The sequence below is a fragment of the Salvelinus sp. IW2-2015 genome, linkage group LG26 (assembly GCF_002910315.2).
Source record: "Salvelinus sp. IW2-2015 linkage group LG26, ASM291031v2, whole genome shotgun sequence".
In the NCBI taxonomy this organism is placed as follows: Eukaryota; Metazoa; Chordata; class Actinopteri; order Salmoniformes; family Salmonidae; genus Salvelinus; species Salvelinus sp. IW2-2015.
This window is the reverse complement of record NC_036866.1, coordinates 16,958,619-16,980,763: the sequence shown is the minus strand read 5'-3', so window position 1 is coordinate 16,980,763 and position 22,145 is coordinate 16,958,619. Positions and strand designations below refer to the sequence as shown.

The following is a 22,145-nucleotide window of genomic DNA, read 5'->3' as shown; positions in this document are numbered from 1 at the left end:
AGACGATCCCGCAGGTCAAGAAGCCGGATGTGGCCTCCCGGGTGGCGCAGTGGTTCGAGCCCAGGCTCTGTCGCAGCCAGCCGCGACCGGGAGGTCATTGGGGCGACGCACAATTGGCCCAGCGTCGTCTGGGTTAGGGAGGGTTTGGCCGGCAGGGATATCCTTGTCTCATCGCGCACTAGCGACTCCTGTGGCGGCCCGGGCGCAGTGCACGCTGACCAGGTCGCCAGGTGTACAGTGTTTCCTCCGACACATTTGTGCGGCTGGCTTCCGGGTTGGATGTGCGTTGTGTCAAGAAGCAGTGCGGCTAGGTTGGGTTGTGTTTCGGAGGACGCATAGCTCTCGACCGTTGCCTCTCCCGAGTCCGTACGGGAGGAAAATAAGCTTTTTGTGCGTATGGAACATTTCTGGGATCTTTTATTTCAGCTCATGAAACATTTTACATGTTGCGTTTATATTTTTTATTCAGTATAAAGGGGTTCTTTGGCTGTCCCCATAGGAAAACCCTTTGATGAACCCCTTTTTGGTTCTCTTTTGGGTGTCAGTTGGCTTTTCATAGCTGGGCATTCAGAGGTCGAGACAGCAGGTGCGGTAGAGAGAGAGAGAGAGAGAAAGGGAGGGAGAGTCGAAAACAGCAGGTCCGTGACAAGATAGCATGTCCGGTGAACAGGTCAGGGTTCCATAGCCGCAGGCAGAACAGTTGAAACTGGAGCAGCACGACCAGGTGGACAGCCAGGAGTCATCGGTCTAGGTAGTCCGGAGGCATGGTCCTAGGGCTCAGGTCCTCTGGGAGGGGAGGGAGAGAGAGAATTAGAGGGAGCATACTTAAATTCACACAAGACACCAGATAAGACAGGAGAATTACACCAGATATAACAGACTGACCCTAGCCCCCCGGCACATAGACCATTGCAGCATATATACTGGAGGCTAAGAAAGGCGGGGTCGGGGGACACTGACAATACCCCCAGACAGGGCCAACCAGGCAGGATATAACCCCACCCACTTTGCCAAAGCACAGCCCCCACACCACTAGAGGGATATCAACAGACCACCAACTTACTACCCTGAGACAAAGCTGAGTATAGCCCACAAAGATCTCCTCCACCACACAAGCCAGAGGGAGGACAAGACCGGACAGGAAGATCACGTCAGTGACTCAACCCACTCAAGTTGAGTATAGATCAAAAAAGCCTGGCATGACATGACGCATCCCTCCTAGGGACGGCAATGAAGAACACTAGTAAGACAGTGACTCAGCCCCCATAATAGTGTCAGAGGCAGAAAATTGAGCTCAATAGGAGAAAGCCCTGCCTTCAGCTGTTTGCTTAGAAATTCTAGGGAGAATTAGGAGGCCTGCGTCTTGTGACCATAGCCTATGTGTAGGTATGTACGGCAGGACTAAATCAGAGAGATAGGTAGGAGAAAGTCCATGTAATGCTTTGTAGGTTAGCATCAAAACCTTGAAATCAGCCCTAGCCTTAACAGAAAGCCAGTGTCGAGAGGCTAGTACTGGTGTAATATGATTCTTTGGTTCTAGTCAAGATTCTAGCAGCCGTATTTAGCACTAACTGAAGTTTATTTAGTGCTTTACCCAGATAGCCGGAGAGTAGAGCATTGCAGTAGTCTACTCTAGAAGTGACAAAAGCATGGATGAGATTTTCTGCATTATTTTTGGACAAAAAGTTTCTGATTTTTGAAATGTTAGGAAGATGGAAAAAAGCTGCCCTTGAAATATTATTGCTATGTTCATCAAAAGAGAGATCCGGGTCCAGAGTAARGCCAAGGTCCTTCACAGTTTTATTTGAGACGACTGTACAACCATCAAGATTAATTGTCAGATCAAAGAGCAGATCTCTTTGTTTCTTGGGACCTAGAACTAGCATCTCTATTTTGTCCGAGTTTAAAAGTAAAACATTTGCCCCATCCGCTTCCTTATGTCTGAAACACAGGCCTCCAGGGTAGGCAATTTTGGGGCTTCACCATGTTTCATCGAAATGTACAGCTGTGTTTCGTCTGCATAGCAGTGAAAGTTGACATTGTGTTTCCGAATGACATCACCAAGAGGTAGTATATATAGTGAAAACAATAGTGGTGTTCCTAAAACGGAACCTTGAGGAACACCGAAACTTACAATTGATTTGTCAGAGGACAAACCATCCTCAGAGATGAACTGATATCTTTCCGACCGATAAGATCTAAACCAGGCAAGAACTTGTCCGCGTAGACCAATTAGGGTTTTCAATCTCTCCAAATTAATGTGGTGATCGATGGTGTCAAATGCAGTCTAGAAGCACAAGGACAGATGCTTTGGTCTGACGCCATTAAAGGGTCATTTACCACCTTCACGAGTGCAGTCTCGGTACTATGATGGGGTCTAAAACCAGACTGAAGTGTTTCGTATACATTGTTTGTTCTTCAGGAAGGCAGCTTTTTCCAGGTCAAGATTTGGCTTTTTCAAGAGATGCTTTATTACTGCCACTTTCAGTGAGTTTGGTACACATTCAGAGGAGAGGGAGCATGTTTATTATGTTCAAAATAGGAGGGCCATACACAGGAAGTAGCTCTTTCAGTGGTTTAGTTGGAATAGGATCCAGTATGCAGCTGGAAGGTTTATAGGCCATGACTATTTTCGTGAATGTGTGAAGAGATACAGGATTGAAAAACTTGTGTGTGTCTCCATTGATCCTAGATCCTGGCAGTCCTGGGCAGACTCAGGACAATTGAGCTTTGGAGAAATATGCAGATTCAAAGAGAAGTCTCTTGGGGAATGCTGCTTTTTAGTTAGCTTTGCGACAGTGAAGTCTATTTTGGATTGTTCTTATTCTCCTCAATTAGGTTGGAAAAATAGGCTGATCGAGCAGCAGTGAGGGTTTTTCGATATTGCACAGTACTGTCTTTCCATGATAGTTGGAAGACTTCCAGTTTGGTGGAGAGCCATTTCCGTTCCAATTTCCTGGAAGCTTGCTTCAAGGCTCGGGTATTTTCTGTAATATCAGGGAGCTAATTTCTTGTGACAAATGTTTTTTTGTTTTTAGGGGTGCGACTGCATCTATGGTATTACGCAAGGTTAAATGTAGATCTTCAGTTAGGTGGTTTGGCACTCCAATGTCCTTGGGTACGTGGATGGAGTCTGGAAGGGCTTGTAGGAATCTTTGGGTTGTCAGAGAATTTATAGCGCAGCTTTTGATAATCCTGGGTTGGAGTCTGAGCAGATTATTTGTTGTGATGCAAACGTAATAAGATGGTGGTCTGATAGTCCAGGATTATGAGGAAAAACATTAAGATCCACAATATTTATTCCACGGGACAAAGGTATGATGCAGGGTATGACCGTGGCAATGTGTAGGTCCAGAGACGAAACCCACTGAGTCGATGATGGCAGGGTGGCAGGTAAGGTGGTGGTGATATGTTCCTTGACTAGTCTCTCAAAGCACTTCATGATGACAGAAGTGAGTGCTACGGGGCGATAGTCAGTTAGTTCAGTTATCTTTTCCTTCTTTGGTACAGCAGACTGGGATAGGGAGCAATTGAGTATGTCCGTAAACACACCAGCCAGCTGGTCTGCGCATGCTCTGAGCACGCGGCTAGGGATGCCGTCTGGGTCAGCAGCCTTGCGAGGGTTAACACGTTTAAATGTCTTACTCATGTCGGCCACGGAGAAGGAGAGGTGGGCCCGCAGTCCTTGGTAGCGGGCCGCGTCGGTGGCACTGTATTATCCCCAAAGCGGGCAAAGAAGGTGTTTAGTTTGTCTGGAAGCAAGACGCCGGTGTCCGTGACGTGGCTGGTTTTCTTTTTGTTGTCTGTAATTGCCCGTTGACCCTGCCACATACGTCTCGTGTTTGAGCCGTTGAATTGTGACTCCACTTTGTCCCTATACCGACATTTCGCTTGTTTGATTGCCTTGCGGAGGGAATAACTACACTGTTCGGCCATATACGGGCGATTTTGCCCAATCTAGATCGAAGGCACAGAAACGGTCTCAATGGGGATAGAGTTAAGTCTAATTAATGTTTTCTTTTTTGCCATGGAAAAGCTGGTATTGTAGTATCACGATACTGGTATCGTGACAAATCTAGTTTGAAGAGTGTGTTGTTACCAACAATATGTCTAAAATAAGATACATCTAAAAAGGTAGTTTTTTAATGTTGACTAAAATCATGTGAAAATGTGTATTTCAGAATCGAGACATTCTCCATATTTGAGAGAACACTATAAGGAGTATCCTGTCACCAAGATGTTGTCTGTATCATGTACTTTTCTGTAACGGCAGATTTCCTCCTCTTCGTCTGAAGAGGAGGTGTAGCAGGGATCGGACCAAGACGCAGCGTAGTTAGTGTTCATCATGTTTAATAACGACAAAACCGTGAATACTACAAAATACAAAATAACAAATGTGGCAAAACCGAAACAGTCCTATCTGGTGCATAGACACAAAGACAGAAGACAACCACCCACAGAACCCAACACAAAACAGGCTACCTAAATATGGTTCCCAATCAGAGACAATGACAAACACCTGCCTCTGATTGAGAACCATATCAGGCCAAACAACAAACCCAACATAGAAACACAACACATAGATAACCCACCCAAATCACGCCCTGACCACACTAAAACACAGAAAATACAAAAGAACTATGGTCAGAACGTGACAGTTTCACAGATCATAGGGTCTTACAGGAGGCATATATAGTATACAGTAGGTCTAAAAAATGGTTTGTGATATAAATGTAAATAGCATTTCAAACATCCTTCTTCATGTGTAGTTCAGTTGGTAGAGCATGGGACTTGCAACGGCAGGGTTGTGGGTTTGATTCCCATGGGGGACCAGTATGAAAATGTATGGACTCAATACTGTAAGTCACTCCGGATAAGAGCATATGATGTAAATTCAGAGTCTATTTGAGAATTGCCAGAACGATCTGAGATACCCCAAATATTTTTAGCTGGCTTGGAATCGCCCGTATGTGGGTTCTATAGGCATAAGGCRGATACAATGATTTGCTTCATTAAAGCTGTGTAATGTGTGTTGTGTAATGTGTGTTGTCACCATAGCAGCACTGTAATGGTAAATCTGTCAGTGGAGCCTATATTTTTGGCAGACCACCCACTGAGCACTCTGTCTGTACCACTTGGGGGCACCTGAGTGGCGCAGTGGTCTAAGGCACTGCATCTCGGTGCTAGAGGCGTCACTACAGACCCTGGTTCAATTCCAGGCTGTATCACAACCGGCTGTGATTGGGAGTCCCATAGGATGGCGCACAATTGGCCCAGCAGCGTCTGGGGTAGGCCGTCATTGAAAATAAGGATTGTTCTTAACTGACTTGAGCAATCAAACTCTAATAAGGAACATAGCTGCCTGCAACAGACTGCAGGGCTGAYGAAATTGCAATGCATTTCAATGTTGTTAGGATCGAAGTGTTTTTTATAGTATTTCAAACACCACATCTCCCATACCAATCTGGATAATAAAAACCCTCCTCCATCTTGTTTGATATGAAGTACTGACTGTGTTTCCCATCGCTTCATTTGTCCAGGTAATGCATCAGTAGAGAGAGCCTCCAGCCCAACCCTCCCTCTCTTCATACTGAGACCCCTCATCCAGACTGAGACTGTCTCCAGCACCAACACACCACTCCCCTCACCCCGCCCTTGCCCCGCCCCACCCAGACATGGCTACTTCTAAGAGTGGCTACGAGGGCAAGATCGCCGGCCTCTACGACCTGGATCGCACGCTGGGGAAAGGCCACTTCGCCGTGGTCAAGCTGGCCCGCCACGTCTTCACAGGCCAGCTGGTGGCGGTCAAGGTGATTGACAAGACCAAGTTGGACACCATGGCGACGGGCCACCTGCTGCAGGAGGTGCGCTGTATGAAGCTGGTGCAGCACCCCAACGTGGTGCGGCTCTACGAGGTCATTGACACCGCCACCAAGCTCTACCTCATCCTGGAGCTGGGCGATGGAGGGGACATGTATGACTATATCCTGCGCCACGAGGGTGGAGTGGCCGAGGACACTGCTAAAGTTCACTTCGCCCAGATCGTCCAGTCCATCTCCTACTGCCACCGGCTCCATGTGGTGCACCGAGACCTCAAGCCAGAGAATGTGGTATTCTTCAGGCAGCAGGGAACAGTCAAGCTGACCGACTTCGGCTTCAGCAACCTATTCAAGCCCGGGACCATGCTGATGACCAGCTGTGGTTCGCTGGCTTACTCCGCCCCAGAGATCCTGCTGGGGGATGAGTATGACGCTCCGGCTGTAGGTAAGACACATGGGGGACCTGGACAGGGAGTGTCTGGATGAGCAGGGGGTCTGTCTGTCCATCTGGATGTCTGGCTGGTTAACTTTCTCTCTGTCTGTCTGGCTTTCTGGATGGATGGATGACTTGCTGGCTGGAAGGCTCAAGAGATGAGAGAAAGATATACAGTGTCTTCAGAAAATATTCAGACCCTTTTTTWAAATGTTTGTACATTTATTAAAAATTGAAAACAGAAGTACCTTATTTACATAAGTATTCAGACCCTTTGCTATGAGACTCAAAATTGAGCTCAGGMGCATCCTGTTTCCATTGATCATCCTTGAGATGTTTCTTCAGCTTGATTGGAGTCCAATTCAATTGATTGGACGTGATTTGGAAAGGCACACACCTGTCTGTATAAGGTCCCACAGTTGGCAGTGCATGTCAGAGCAAAAACCAAGCCATGAGGTTGGAGGAATTGTCAGTAGAGCTCCGAGACATGGTTGTGTCGAGGCACAGATCTGGGGAAGGGTACCAACACATTTCTGCAGCATTGAAGGTCCCCAAGAGCACAGTGGCCTCCATCATTCTTAAATGGAAGAAGTTTGAAAACACCAAGACTCTTCCTAGAGCTGGCCGCCCTGCCAAACTGAGCAATCGGGGGAGAAGGGCCTTGGTCAGGGAGGTGTCTAAGAACCCGATGGTCACTCTGACAGAGCTCTAGAGGTCGTCTGTGGAGATGGGAGAACCTTCCAGAAGGACAATCATCTCTGCAGCACTGCACCAATCAGGCCTTTATGGTAGAGTGGCCAGACAGAAGCCACTCCTCAGTAAAAGGCACATGACAGCCGGCTTMTAGTTTGTCAAAAGGCACCTGAAGACTCTCATACCATGAGAAACAAGATTCTCTGGTCTGACGAGACCAAGATGGAACTTTTTGGCCTGAATGCCAAGCATCACGTCTGGAGGAAACCTGGCACCATCCCTATGGTGAAGCATGGTGGTGGCAGCATCATGCTGTGGGGATGTTTTTCAGCGGCAGGGACTGGGAGACTAGTCAGGATTGAGAGAAAGATGAATGGCGCAAAGTACAGAGAGATCCTTGATGAAAACCTGCTCGAGAGCGCTCAGGACCTCAGACTGGGGCGAAGGTTCACCTTCCAACAGGACAACAACCCTAAGCACACAGCCAAGACAATGCAGGAGTGGATTCGGGACAAGTCTCTGAATGTCCTTGAGTGGCCCAGCCAGAGCCCAGACTTGAACCCGATCGAACAACTCTGGGAAGACCTGAAAATAGCTGTGCAGCAGTMCTCCCCATCCAACCTGAAAGAGGTTGAGAGGATCTGCAGAGAAGAATGGGAGAAACTCACCAAATGCAGCTGTGCCAAGCTTGTAGCGTCACACCCAAGAAGACTCTATGCTGTAATCGCAGCCAAAGTTGCTTCAACAAAGTACTTATGTAAATGTAGTATAAAATAATTTAAAAATAAGTCAGCTGTAACGTAACAAAATGTGGAAAAAGGTCAAGGGGTACTGTATGTGAAAAGGGGCGCTGTATGTGAAAAGACAGTTCTATATAATTCTCCATAGAAAACAATGTCAGCGTGTGATCCATTTTACAGACAAATAAACGATTCACATATTTTTTTTAATTCTGTCCAGACCACATTCTGGTCCCTCTAAGCCAGTGTTTCCCAAACTCAGTCCTGCCCCCCCCCCCCCCCCCRGGGTGCACATTTTGGTTTTTGCCCTAGCACTACAAAGCTGATTAAAATAATCAACGCTTGGTGATGAGTTGGTTATTTGAATCAGCTGTGTAGAGCTAAGGCAAAAAACAAAACGTGCACCCTGGGAGCTCGACAGAATTGCCACTAATCCTCTGAGACCAAGATAAAGCTGGAGAAATGAACATGGGTTTATCTGTGGTACTGTCTGTCGGTCTGTCCATGATGCAAGCATTACTCTAGCTCACCAAACACAAATATATATTCATTGAATCCCTATTTAGATTTTAAGGCAGCAAAATGTGAAAAGAAATTCAAGGGGATGTAGACTTTCTACACACACACACACACATACACACACACACAAATGTGAACAGATGGAGTAGTCTCTGGGCTGCAGAGAATCTGGAATGGAAATGTAATTTGCGCATATATAGGCGGCATAGCAATCCTCGCACGGCTTTAATCTAGGCCAGGGACAGTGAAGCTGTGTACATGCTGGGCTTAAAGCCCATAGTCAGGGGAATAGTTGTCTCTGTGTCAGAATAGGAGGATTGTGGGTTGCCACTTACAGTTCAGTGTGTCCGCACACTGATGTTGTTTTTAATCTGGTCTGTTTACCGCAGACAGACAGGGTTGTATATGGGCTTTTTCTTCAATTTAAATCTAATTAAATAAATCTCATTAAATCAAATTGAGAGTAGTGCAGAGAGAGTGAATGAACTATGAAGATATGTACTAGGTCTTCAGACCTGCAGTATTCCTGACCTTAACATTCCCCAAGTACACACTTCTTCCTGCCCCAGATATATGAACACCTGGCTGCACCTTATTCACCTGACCTCGTTGCTAAGAAAATTGACTGTTATTGTGAAAACACCATGACATCCTCACACACATGTGGAACGTGTTATGGTGCTGTGCCATTATCACCCTAACAGAACACTGAGAGACAGTAAAAGAGGTGAGTGAAGGCAGAGTAATTCCTTCTGTTCCTAGCGGTGTGGAATCCAGTAAACCTATTAGATCTGCTAGGTAATGGCCATCGGCCAGGGAACAGCTGAGTGTTCAATGACACAGACAGACACATATACAGGAGGACAGGATTACAGTTTAGAGGGAATCTAATCAGACTTACACCTCATCTCAGCACGACACACTACTAGTCCACAGTGTGGTTCTATACATTCCTTAGTCATAACTGCTGATGGGATTGGCCATGTGAAATAATGAAGATCAGCACTCCACTTAGTAAAGTATATCACCTATGGGTACATACTCTAGAAAATCTAGTTGAGACTGTTTGATGTCGATATTTCAGCACAGTGTGACCCAAGCAGGACTGGTAATACTACAGTACAGGGCTGTATGTGGTGCTGTGCTGGGAGTGTGCCAGGTTGAAAGCCCCTAACTGGGTCAGACCCCTTTGAGACACAGACCCAGACCAGCCTACCAGGTGACCAGAGCCAAGTGGGCCGCACACTGCAGAGGGACCGCAGGGGTTTAGGCACGTGCACGTGCACTAAAACCAAAACCACAACCACCTCATTCACCTGCAGAATCAGGACCTGGCGTGAGTACCTACACACCTCAAACATGCCCAAAAATAAAGAGTACACGAGCCAGCCCAGGAGATTTGTGACCGAATCCTTAGATCGATATTCTCTGATCAGTCCTGTGTGTCACTGTGTGTTTGGGCTGTGCTCACCTACATTTGTAGTGGATGCTTTCATTCCCTCTGGTTAATACATCCGCTTGATGTACCAGCTAATCCACAAACACATCTGCGACACACTTTTGTAAAAAATCTAAACATGTTTATTGGCTTGCACGGCAGTGGCACTGCTGTAAAATAAAATTCCACATTTTTGGGCCTATTGCACATGGGTGGTCTTGGCGTTGTGTGTGAGACTGTGTGAACTGACCAGAGAAAGGTCTCATTCCCCAACCAACACACGACACGGGACAGATTTCTGGCATTAACCTGGTTTGAGCCCGGTCATGATGACCCAGTGATTAGCGCCCAGTCTAAACAGAACCTGGGAAACACACACAGCAATGTGGCTGAAGAGACCTTTTTCTAGTGTAAACTTGTCTCTGATGTTATCTGACAGGCTGTGTTGAAGTCAAGCTGGGACAAGGCCTGACGAGTGTGGGTGTGGGGGGGGATCCTATTACTACAGGATTCTATATGTCATTGTATGGTCTAGTCTCTGTGACTCAGTAGTCTTCAGATGCCGCCTGAAAACTCCATGGATGGAGACTGAGTCAGAGTGGTGTAGTATTTCCACAGGTTCCCTGGCTGGTGGTGTACAGTTACAGTATGACTGACTCTGAATGAATATTCTTTAGCTCAGCATGCTATTATTTTGGTCCACTGATCAGGTGCTGGTTTAATCCACACATTAGGCCTCAGTGACAGAGTGCCAGCTGAGAGAGGCAGCTCGCTCACTGAGGCCTGCTGCCACTACACTGCCATACAGCCCTGCTACTGATAATGCAACAGTGCAACGCATAACAAAACACAGCACAGGGTTGAGGTCAACTCCATTTCAATTCAGGCAATTCAGAAAGGGAATTGAATTTCCAGTGCAAGAATTTCCAACCACTCTGAAGGTAAATGACACCTGGAAGATTGGACTTTCATCTGCTGAATGGACAGAACGTGGCCCTGCAGCAAACTGCCAGGTGTGAAAGAAGAGCTGTAGAGACACACACATACATACACATATACACGAACACACGCACCCGCACACATGTAGAATCATGTATTGACTATTTGTACAGTGTGTACTGTATATTGTATGGAATATTGTATAGGTGGGTACTGCATACTGCTATGAATGGACCTCCAGGGCCATTGAACTGAGTGTCTGTCTCCTAGTTATTATGAGAGCAGTGTGACTGTCTGAACACAGTGGTTATATGATGAGGCAGAGACAATCAGAGGCCTGTGTGTGCAGAGTGCAGAGCCATGCAGGGTTCGTCCCAGACCCAGAGCAATTGGACAGGGAGTCTGTTTTTTGTGTCTAACACATGGCTGTTAACGTTACATAAGCCAAACCAAGCAGTGTGGGGAAGAACCGATAGTCAGATACCATCTCAGGCCCTCTGTCTTGTCTTGTGTCCTGGGCTATTTCAGTAGAACTTGTCTGTCTACCTCTGTTCTGCCTTAACATTCAAGTCTACTTCACAGGCAGACATTTTCATGATGTATTTGTCACGTCTGCTCCCGCTCTTCCCCCCCCAAGCGCCAGGCTGCCCAGCATCACGCACTCCTATCATCTATTACGCACACCTGCCTTCCCTCGTCACGCGCATCAGCGATATTGGACTCACCTGGACACTCTCATCTTCTGTTTATTTCCTCCTCTATATTTGTCAGTTCCCTGCTCTGTTCCCTGCTGATGCATTAATTGTCTTTTGTTTTTGTTACCTGTTTGCTGGCGCTGTTCCTGTCTCGTTCCATTTCTGTTATTTATTAAATGTTTTACTCCCCGTACCTGCTTCGTTTCCCCAGCGTCATTCATGTGACAGTATTTCTCTAAATATCTAGTAGACAAACCAGTTGACATGTCAAATCTCTAGGTTTACCAAACATTTAAGTGATCGTCAATTAAGAGCAGTAGGATTAAGTAATATATTTTAACAAAAGAGCAAGTACATTTGATGTATTTGTATACATGTATTTCTAGATGAAACACTAATTAAGTTTGGTGAAAAGGTGACTATGATTTTGTGTTGTACTTTGTCAATTGAAAATGTGCTTAGAGTTTTGAAACCACTGCCTTTTTGATGATCTGTTTCGAGTTTTGTACTAAGAGTTATGAACAGATGTAGTGAGGTTTAGAGGGAGGGAGGGATGTAGATGGGAGAGAGCTCTCATAATGTATTCTATAACAGAGTATTTCCTCTGAGTGAGGGAGCGGATTTCTCCTCTGGAGACAAACACCATCTGCTGGGATATTTAGAGAGAGAGGACGGAGAGGGGGCGCAGGGAGAGGAGGGGGGATAACAGGGAGAAGGAGAGGAAGAGAGTGCACAAGGAGAGGAGGGAGAGAGAGAGCACAGGGAGAGGGTGCAGAGAGAGAGGGCGCAGGGAGAGAGAAAGGGAGGGGGAGGGCACAGGGAGAGAGAGGGAGGGGGAGAAGGGCGCAGGTAGAGAGCGGGCACAGGGAGACAGGGAGAGAGAGAGAGGGGGCACAGGTAGAGAGAGAGAGAGAGAGAGAGAGAGAGAGGGGGCACAGGTAGAGAGAGAGAGAGAGAGAGGGCACAGGGAGAGGGGGAGAGCAGAGAAAGAGAGTACAGAGATTTGGCCGTCAGACGCCCACTCCATTGACCTGCACACATCAGACTGTGGGCAGGTCAATAATTAGCAGCATTGAGCTCTGTGTATGTCTGTCTGCACATGATCCTCATATTCACACACTTGAACGAATGCACACACACAAACGCACAGTGTGAGTGAGTGAAAGCATTAGATAGGTATACAATATATATTGAACAAAAATATAACCGCAACATGTAAAGTGTTGATCCTATGTTTCATGAGCTGTAATAAAATGCAATGTATTTACATCCCTAATAGTGAGCATTTCTCCTTTGTCAAGATAATCCATCCACCTGACAGGTGTGGCATATCAAGAAGCTGATTAAACAGCATGATCATTACACGGGTGCACCTTGTGCTGGGGACAATAAATGGGCACTCTAAAATTTCACACAATAGGCCACAGATCCCTCAAGTTTTGAGGGAGTGTGCAATTGGTGTGCTGACTGCAGGAATGTCCACCAGAGCGGTTTCCAGATAATTTAATGTTAATTTCTTTACCATAAGCCGCCTCCAACGTCGTTTTAGAGAATTTGGCAATACGTCCAACCGGCCTCACAGACCACATTTAACCACGCCAGCCCAGGACCTCCACATCCAGCTTCTTCACTTGCGGGATCGTTTGAGACCAGTCACCCGGACAGCTGATGAAACTGTGGGTTTGCACAACTGAAGAATTTCTGCATAAACTGTCAGAAACCGTCTCAGGGAAGCTCATCTGTGTGCTCGTCATCCTCAACAGGGTCTTGACCTGACTACATTTCGGCATTGTAACCGACTTCATTGGGTAAATTCTCACCTTCGATGACCACTAGTATGCTGGAGAAGTTTGCTCTTCACGGATGAATCCCGGTTTTAACTCTACCGGGCAGATGGCAGACAGCGAGTATGGCGTCGTGTGGGTGAGTGGTTTGCCACCATGAGTGCCCCATGGGGGCGGTGGGGTTATGGTATGGGCAGGAATAAGCTATGGACAACAAACACAATTGCATTTTATTGATGGCAATTTGAATGCAACGAGATACCGTGATGAGATCCTGAGGCCCATTGTCATGCCATTCATTCACCGCCATCACCTCATGTTTCAGCATGATAATGCACGGCTCCATGTCGCTAGGATCTGTACACAATTCCTGGAAGCTGAACATTTTCCAGTTCTTCGATGGCCAGCATATTCATCAGACATGTAAACCATTGAGCATGTTTGGGATGCTCTGGATCGACGTATATGACAGCATGTTCCATTTCCCCCCAATATCCAGCAACTTCGCACAGCCATTGAAGAGTTGTGGGACAACATTCCACAGGCCACAATCAACAGCCTGATCAACTCTATGCGAAGGAGATGTGTCGCACTGTATGAGGCAAATGGTGGTCACACCAGATACTGATTGGTTTTCTTATCCACGCCCCTACCTTTTTTAAAGTATCTATGACCAACAGATGGAAATCCATCGATTAGGGTGTCACGTATACTCCCTCTCTGGCCTCTAGGTCATCAGGCTGCTGTTTATCCCGCACACCTGTCACCACGTCTCGCGCACCGGCGCCTCATGACACTCACCTGCACTCCATCACCTCCTTGATTATTTCCCCTATATCTCTCACTCCCCTTGATTCTTTCCTCAGGTGTTATTGACTCTGTTTTCATGTTGGTGCGTTGTTTGTGTTACGTGTTTATTGTTCCATTTATTTATTAAAACACTCACTCCCTGAACTTGCTTCCCGACTCCCAGCGCACTTGTAACATTGGGCCTAATTTATTTATTTACATTGACTGATTTCATTATAGGAACTGTAACTCAGTAAAATCTTTGAAATTGTAGCATGTTGCGTTTATATATTTTGTTCAGTGTATATACAGTATATAGAGAGAGATCACAGAGACAGAACAGGAGTATAATCACTGGGATTCCACATGGGTAAAATCTATCCTTATACAGGGCTTTCTCACATACAATTATTTAACCTTTATTTAACTAGGCAAGTCAGTTATGAACACATTCTTATTTACAATGACGGTCTAGGAACAGTGGGTTACCTGCCTTGTTCAGGGGCAGAACGACAGATCTTTTACCTTTTCAGCTCGGGGATTCAATCTTGCAACCTTTCAGTTACTAGTCCAACTCTCTAACCACTAGGCTACCTGCCACCCCACATCATTAACTGAACCTTAAAGGGATACTTCCCCAGAGTCAGTGGATAGCATTGTTATGTCTCTATGTCCAGTATGAGAGAAGTTAGAAGTAGTTCTGCGAGCCATTGCTAACTAGCGCTAGCTCAATGACTGGAAGTCTATGGTTATCTGCTAGCATGCTAAAACAGAATGTCAGTCAGTAAGAGCATAGCCAGAGCCGGATATATAGAAGGCTCTGGGCAGGGCCATAGGGACACGGAGTGTCAGTGGGGGTGAGAGGTTGGCTCTCTCTGTCTCATAGGGCCACTCACAGTGTGGGTGAGAGGTTTGCCCGGAGTGTCTCAAGGCCTATGTGCCTGCTCCAGGCTCCAGACCCTGCCTCTGACACACTGACTGGGGGAGGGAGAGTTACTGTATGTACTCACCCAGCTGTCTGGGACAAAGGCCTGGATCTGTAAACAACATCATTAATTTCAGCCACTGGAACCAGCCTACTGAGGGACAAGTTATACTGTAGATGTTTGTTGGTTGGTTTGTTCCAGTGATTATTAGGGCAAGGAGTATTTTCTTGATCATGTGTCCTGACCATACAAATATCTGGGCCCTAGTGATCATATAGTATGTGTGTGCATACTCACTTTACGAAGTTTGACAATGTGTTTATGTATCTATGGTGACTGTATGCATGGTGTTTGTGTTACAGATATTTGGTCACTGGGGGTGATCCTCTTCATGCTGGTGTGTGGACAGCCGCCTTTCCAGGAGACCAATGACAGTGAGACGCTCACCATGATTATGGACTGTCGCTACACCGTCCCCGCCCATGTCTCCGCAGACTGTAAAGAGTGAGTAGCATCACCCTCTCCTTTGAGCCTCCAGCTCTCACACACACCATTCATTAACCTCAACACAATGTAGTTTAAATATGTCATATGTTTTTATAATCCTCTCAGATGCACTAGAAATAGACTGTGGTTATGCAACAGCGATACATACAGACACATAATAACCACGATGCCAGTTGTCAGCTCTCTGTGTGTTTCTGAATGCCTTGGCCTAACCTGCCCTACCCCAGTCAGCCCCAGCCAACCTTTATTTTGACAAGGAGTCAGTGCTGAGACCAAGGTCTGTTTTCCAGATGAGCCCTGTATAGCACCACAATACACATCAAAATACAATAAAACACATTAAACTACACATTCATATGCACAATAAAATACACGTTATTATACACAACAATACATGAAAAGCAAAACAATCATAAAAAACGGACACATTTTTCAGTAAAAAGGACCCCTGACAAACGGCTGAAATGCCCTAGAGGCACCAGTTGTATTGTAGATCATTCCACAAGTAAGGTGCAAGAAAATGAAAGGTTGATTTACCTAACTCTCTAGACACCAGCGGGCTTGATCATTTGTCATTTTAAATCTTAACAGTGATGTTAGGTAAGTCAGACGTTTGTGGAGCGTATTGATGTGATCTACATGACTTCAAAGAGGTGGGTGAGATTTTATTAAACCCATGTCTCCTATCGCCCAAACTCTGAACCTCACACCTGACTGAGAACCTCGTGCAAACAGCCTTCTGGACACAGTCTACCCTGTGCTCTTTGACTGTTTTTGTCAGAGGGCGCAAGCCAACCACTGAATAGGGAATACAATATTGAAAGTTGATTTGAGATGGCCAGCCAACCAATGGGTAGAATAAAGAGATGGCTGAAATGAAAGTTTATCTCAGGATTTCCAAAAATGATGACAGTTCTAGGAAACTGAGAGTTGCTGAGTCAGTTGGTTCAAATCCGTGCTGTATTGGACTGCCACTTGTCTGTAATTCATTGCATGGTTACGATCAATCCCTGGATACCTAGTCACTCCATTCTACATCTCACCCCAGATCTCACCCCAGCTCTGGTATCTATTAAAGTTCAATCTGAACATAACTGTCTTTGTGTTAAAAAGGGATGAATTAGCTAAGCCCCTTGGTACCAATGCTATTTGTGTTTGAGACTCAAGAACACCCCTGCAGCCACTGAACCGCAGTCCAGACCTCCCAGACCTTGTGGTTCTGAGTCAGATGATTGAGCTTCAGACATCTAACTGACTGGCTCAGGAACAGTTTCAAACATAAAACCTGGGTCATATGACCAAGGCCCTGATGAAAGCTCTTTTCATGGGAAGATGATTCCTTGCAAAACAGAACAGTCCTGTGGGCACAATCAACAGAGCGAAAGCAGACCTCTCCCCGCCCCATATTTGAAAACTCTCAACGTTTAAAAGGCGACGGGATCGTGCAACACTACGCACGTTAGGACCATCACAGATTGTGAATTCTTCATATTGTGCACCTTGTGGGACCATCATAATTGCAGCTGGTTTGTGGCTCCCATTTTCAGATATATTCTAATTTTCATCTCGTAAACCCCTAAACCAGAACATGCCGACGTCCACTCTACGGCGCGTAGACCTCTTCAATCTCTTAAACAGTAAAACTCCTTCATTTTACCCTTAGACCCTAACATTCCAACCCAACAGTGCGTGAACCCCTTTACAACTCAAACACTAACTAGTTTAGGTGCCCGTTCTGGCACACAAATACAGATCGTGTGAGCAGAGTGTATTCTCGCATTGTGTGTTGTGCTACTTATCCCTGTGGGACTTTCTTGGAGATTTTAGGGTGACCTGACCCTCGCATCACATGAGTAGTACACTTGTGTCAATGATGAACAACTACCACACTATGCATGACCTGACACACACAACTCGACACACCACCAACACACACACTACAACTACTACGTCGCCTTTGTGCAACACAATCAACCATATCATGCAGCACATGGCACACCGAGACCTACACCGAGCGATCGACCTCTGGTTGAATCATTTTGTGACTGACGACTACAACTGTGGTGCCTTTGTGCGCTACCATCATTGTGCAAGCCTGTACGTGAGGACCCAACTGGTGGGTTTGAGCCTTGGTGAATCATTGTGAAGTTGGCTCGGAGTACCCTGCACTACGACTGTGTGCGAGTGCGAGCATGGGTGAACCTGGTCCTCTTGAGAACACCTTAAAGAACTCGAGCCAGCTTCTCAGGCCTCTTACTGCAGTGCATTGAAAACAGTCACTTGAACTAGATCAACTGAAAACTAGCTTGTGTAGTGTCTTGCATGCCTTATCTTTGACATACTCTCATGCAATCTATGCTGAACTGACTGTCACATAACACACATAGCATGAGCTCACGAGAGTCCATTACTGGAGTCTGATGGATCAGGCTCGGCCCAAAACTGAGACCTCACGACTCGAGACTTCGCGCACAACTTACATCGCATCTGAGCGAGCATCTCCTGCACTACACGAGCTCACAGAGGCGACACGACGACTCCCCACACAGACCACACGCACTAATCATCCAGTCGAGCCTGTCAGCAATATCGGAGTCTATACGATCACACACCATTAGACATCCCATGATACAGAGGCTCCTAAGAGAGGTAGAGTAACACCACAAGTCCCTCAACTAACACCACTTGTTTGTACAGAAGTTTTACGAACTGACGAATAATCGTAAAGAAATGCCACAACACCAGTCCAGACTTTTCTGCACGCAACCTTCGCATCTCACAAATGCATCTCTCAACCGACGTTATCTTGACTTGTGACAAACCTCTTTTGACCATCTGCTGACGGATAAGTACAAAGGAAGAGATGGAGAGTGAGAGTGAAATATATCAGCGCGTGAAGAACGGAGACGTGAATAGTACTGCAGATAGGGAAGTCCTCACTGGTTGGATAGCATCGCGGGGTAAGCGATTGGTGTTGGCGCGCTGACTCATTTGGCCTTTGGGAGGATGATCTATGTTATTTCCTTTCCTTTGGAATGACTGAAAATAGCTTTGGAGTTGGACGAGAGGTGGAGGGTGTGATCTCAGTCACTCCTCGGTATCACGAGGGCACTATAAATGGGCCGCTGTGGGGAGGTGTGGTATATCCGTGCTGTGGCCTGCCTTGTCAATAACAGCCAGGCTGGAAGTTTCTGCGATCTCCCAGGGATCAGTGATAGCGATGGCCAGAGAACTTCACTCTGTGTTACCAATGTACACAGGAAAAAGGAGTCCACAGACTACGGGTAACGGTAGGTATAGCTCTACTTCTCTGCACTGATCGGGTATGGAAGGGCTGAAATTCTTACACAAGCCTGGGTAGTATCATAATGATCTCTCTCTCTTTGGTCTGAGTCTGTCTCGTGGTCATATCTCTCTCTTAACGTCTTCCAGTGAGTTGATCTCCCGTGATGCTGCAGAGGGACCGTCTAGCCGTGCCTCCCTGGAGGAGAGAATCGAGAGAAACCAACTATCAGCGTGGCATGCACAAGATACAAAGAGAGAGGAGGAGTTCACAGTACTGCGCACTCGACCACCTTCACCCTACGCGATAGCGCACTAGCGATGCCGTCCACCCCTCTACTACACCTATCCCTTCATGCCGAGACTCAGCCCTTTGCTTAACATGCCCTGGACACGAGTGAAGTACTCGAGACCCCGTATGCACATTCCTTCTCAATGTTCACGTTATATAGTATCAACAACCAAAGCAACATAAGGCCACTCCTGTGTATCTCTGCTGATACGTGTGAAGCCGACAGTGGATAATCTCTAGATCCAAACAATTGCTAGCTTGGATCAATCTATCTTCACTATACATCTCACATTCCTCTCTTATCTCTCTTCGCAAGCTGCCTAGCTCCTCTAGACATTCACTACCAAGATCTTCCTTTATGCTTGCACTCTCATGCAGGGCATAGACTTTATACACTCTGAGATATTCTGGTGATGAAAGTGCACATGGCCACTCAGACGGCCTGAACGTGTTGATGTCAAACACTCGTCGGGTTCTGTAACTACAGGTGCATATGGGGTGATGCGTGTGTATGCAAGCTGTCTGCCTCTCATATGTGTTGCTGGGTTGGTTGGTGTGTTTACATATTCTATTCTAAATTAAACAAAAATTGTGTGTCATTGTTTGTAGGCTCCCTCTAATGGGCCGTGTTCTTGATAGTGATATGCGGGAAGTGTCGATAGTGAGATGACTCTGTGCTACGTTTGCGAGCTGTGTGTGTGTGTGATGTGTTGTGTGTCCGATGCTGTGTGTGGTGGGTTGTGGGTGTGTGTAGGTGGATGCGTGGGTGTGTCTGCGGGGAGCGTGTGAGTCTGGCACGATAGGATAGTAGACAAAAGTGCCTAGGAGCATCCGAACTAAATCTACTATGTGCCCATCTGTAGATCCCGATAGAGTCTGATCTAGTCATTGAAGGGCCTGAGCGCACTGCCCTCAAGCAAAGCAGTCCAGATGAAGACTCAGCATAGTCCATTATCTCATTCATGATCAGGTTTTCCTTGTGAATGACCACCAGAGTACGACAACATGCTCCCATCTTTGTCACCTAACACGATGGCTAGAGCAGAGCGAGTGTGTGTTGTCATGTTTGCGTGTGGTGTATGGTCGAGCTAGTATGTGATTCGTACGATGATAGCGATCACAGGTTGTAGTCGAGGGTCAGCACTTAGATGATTCTCAAAGGGCATGGCTCAGGTTGCTGAGTTCGTGTGTAGTGCTAGTCGAGATGTGAGAGTTCTGCTATGAAGGTGCCAACAGTTGTTGGTTTCAGTCTAGTCGACATATCAATTCTACAAGGCACATCACTGGAGTATGTTATTGTTCAGTCCCTAAGCTCAGCATGGATGATGCACAAGGCAGCCAGGTCTTGCGTACTCAGTCAATCACAATGAAATTCATCCAAGAATCCCCAGCGGCAGAGCGACATTAGAGGTTACAAAGATCACTACAACGAGAAAAATCAATCTCCACTCGTGCAACAGTAGAGAATACGTACTAATTATCGAGTGTTCAGAGTGGCTATAGATCTTTATATATGCGAAATTTATGTATTATGCACAAGATAAGGCACGTATCATGTATGTATGTGTATAGATACGAGGTTCGCGGATAGAGTGCTATATTAGCGAATGATTTAGGGTTTAGCAGCGAAAAAATAGGACAGACATTCATGAATGGGGATGACACATTTTCCAATGTTTCAGTCTATCCCCACAAGGAAATAAATATCACAAGGCCAATTTCACGTAGGTTTGGCTTAGGTCATGTACACGGCCTTTACAAGGTCTTACTGATTCACAAACATGGGCATCATCTCAGCCTGCCCTACGGCTCTAGGGTCTTGGTATTCACGAAGATGGAATGTACACTAAGGCACAACAATTCCACTTTCTATGATCGGTTAGTCACGAATGATTGCACCAACAAGGGCGATGACACACCGAATCAACAAGTCCGATCACAATGATGATTTTTCTCACAAAGGTCAATCACGCGGTTTGCTCAGTCAGGGTCAGTGCACTTAAAATATACCCATACACAAAGGAACACCACTTCTTATTCTCTCCTAAGAGTCCGCTCAACAAACACTCATTATCCAATATAACGTAACCAGCTCCGTAAACAGTCACGACTAAACATCTCCCTCCTACTAAACACGCGCTACACCTAGTGCACTAACAAAATACAAAGTCAACCCCATGAAAACTTCTACACAAAGGCACACAGATAATAGTATATCTTCCTCTGCTCCTCTTTCTCCACCTGCGACTGCCCGCATTGGATTGTGGTTCTCTGTATGAGATTTTACCTGATACCCTGTGGCCGAACTCTTGTCGTGGACCTGGATTGTGATATTGCATTAGTGGCACCCCCCTCACGAGGATAACTGAATAGCGCAATACAGGTAGTGATGCTAGCGCCTCTCTACATGTGACAATCCATTGTGAACACATGCACATGCAACACTGTTCGCACTAGCGCCCCTCTATCAGCCTGAATCATCCTAGTGACTCAACAACCTCGAACCATGCACTCGACTCGATGCACTATTGTGACAATCATTGTGACACACCTAGCGAACCATCGAGACCACCTGCACCTGAGACTGTGCACACTCTTGCTGTACGAGCATTGTGATCTGCGACTGTACTGCGCTCGTTGCCTTATGCTCGAAGTAGGTCATGTGGAGTGAAGGACGGTACTCGGTACTGTGTGCTTTGTAGCAATTTCATTGTGGAGCTGACTTGAGTTGGTACCAACTGTGTCTCCTTCTTGTTGGTCTGTAATATCACTCTGATAGAGACCTGTGACGTGCCCTCTGTGCGTTTGTCCATATCATGTCACATCATTGTGGACTGAAAGGACTCGTAAGTGACGACCTGCGAGTGTGCCCTTTGTGACTTCAGGATTCATTGTGAACTGACCTGACACTTCTACTACTGTGGTTGCCTTTTGCTGAATCATTGACTGACTATGCACTGTTGTGCCTTGCTGAATCATTCGTGACTGAGCGGCTGTACTGAGTGTGCCTGTGAATCATTGTGACTGACGAGATACACTGTGTGCCTTTGTGAATCATTGTGACTGACGACTACACTGTGTGCCTTTGTGAATCTATTTGTACTGACTGACTACACTGTGTGCCTTTGTGGAATCATTGCATTAAAACCAGTCACAATAACAAATAGAATGTATCTAGAATGCAGGACTTTGGGCATACCTCTCTCACACACACACACACACACACACACACACACACACACACAACCAAAACACACACCACACACACACGAACACACACACACACACA

The 22,145-nt window shown here is 46.3% G+C and overlaps 1 protein-coding gene across 1 annotated transcript in view; it reads left to right on the top strand.

The window, feature by feature from the left end:
• The window catches only part of LOC111952951 (SNF-related serine/threonine-protein kinase), a 46,356-nt gene that overhangs the window by 17,488 nt on the left and 6,723 nt on the right, over positions 1 to 22,145 (top strand). Inside the window, exons 2-3 of the mRNA XM_023971989.2 lie at positions 5,541 to 6,264; positions 15,138 to 15,279. Coding sequence (XP_023827757.1) covers positions 5,676 to 6,264; positions 15,138 to 15,279 — 731 coding nt within the window. The 5' untranslated portion in view covers positions 5,541 to 5,675. The remainder of the gene's footprint in view (positions 1 to 5,540; positions 6,265 to 15,137; positions 15,280 to 22,145) is intronic.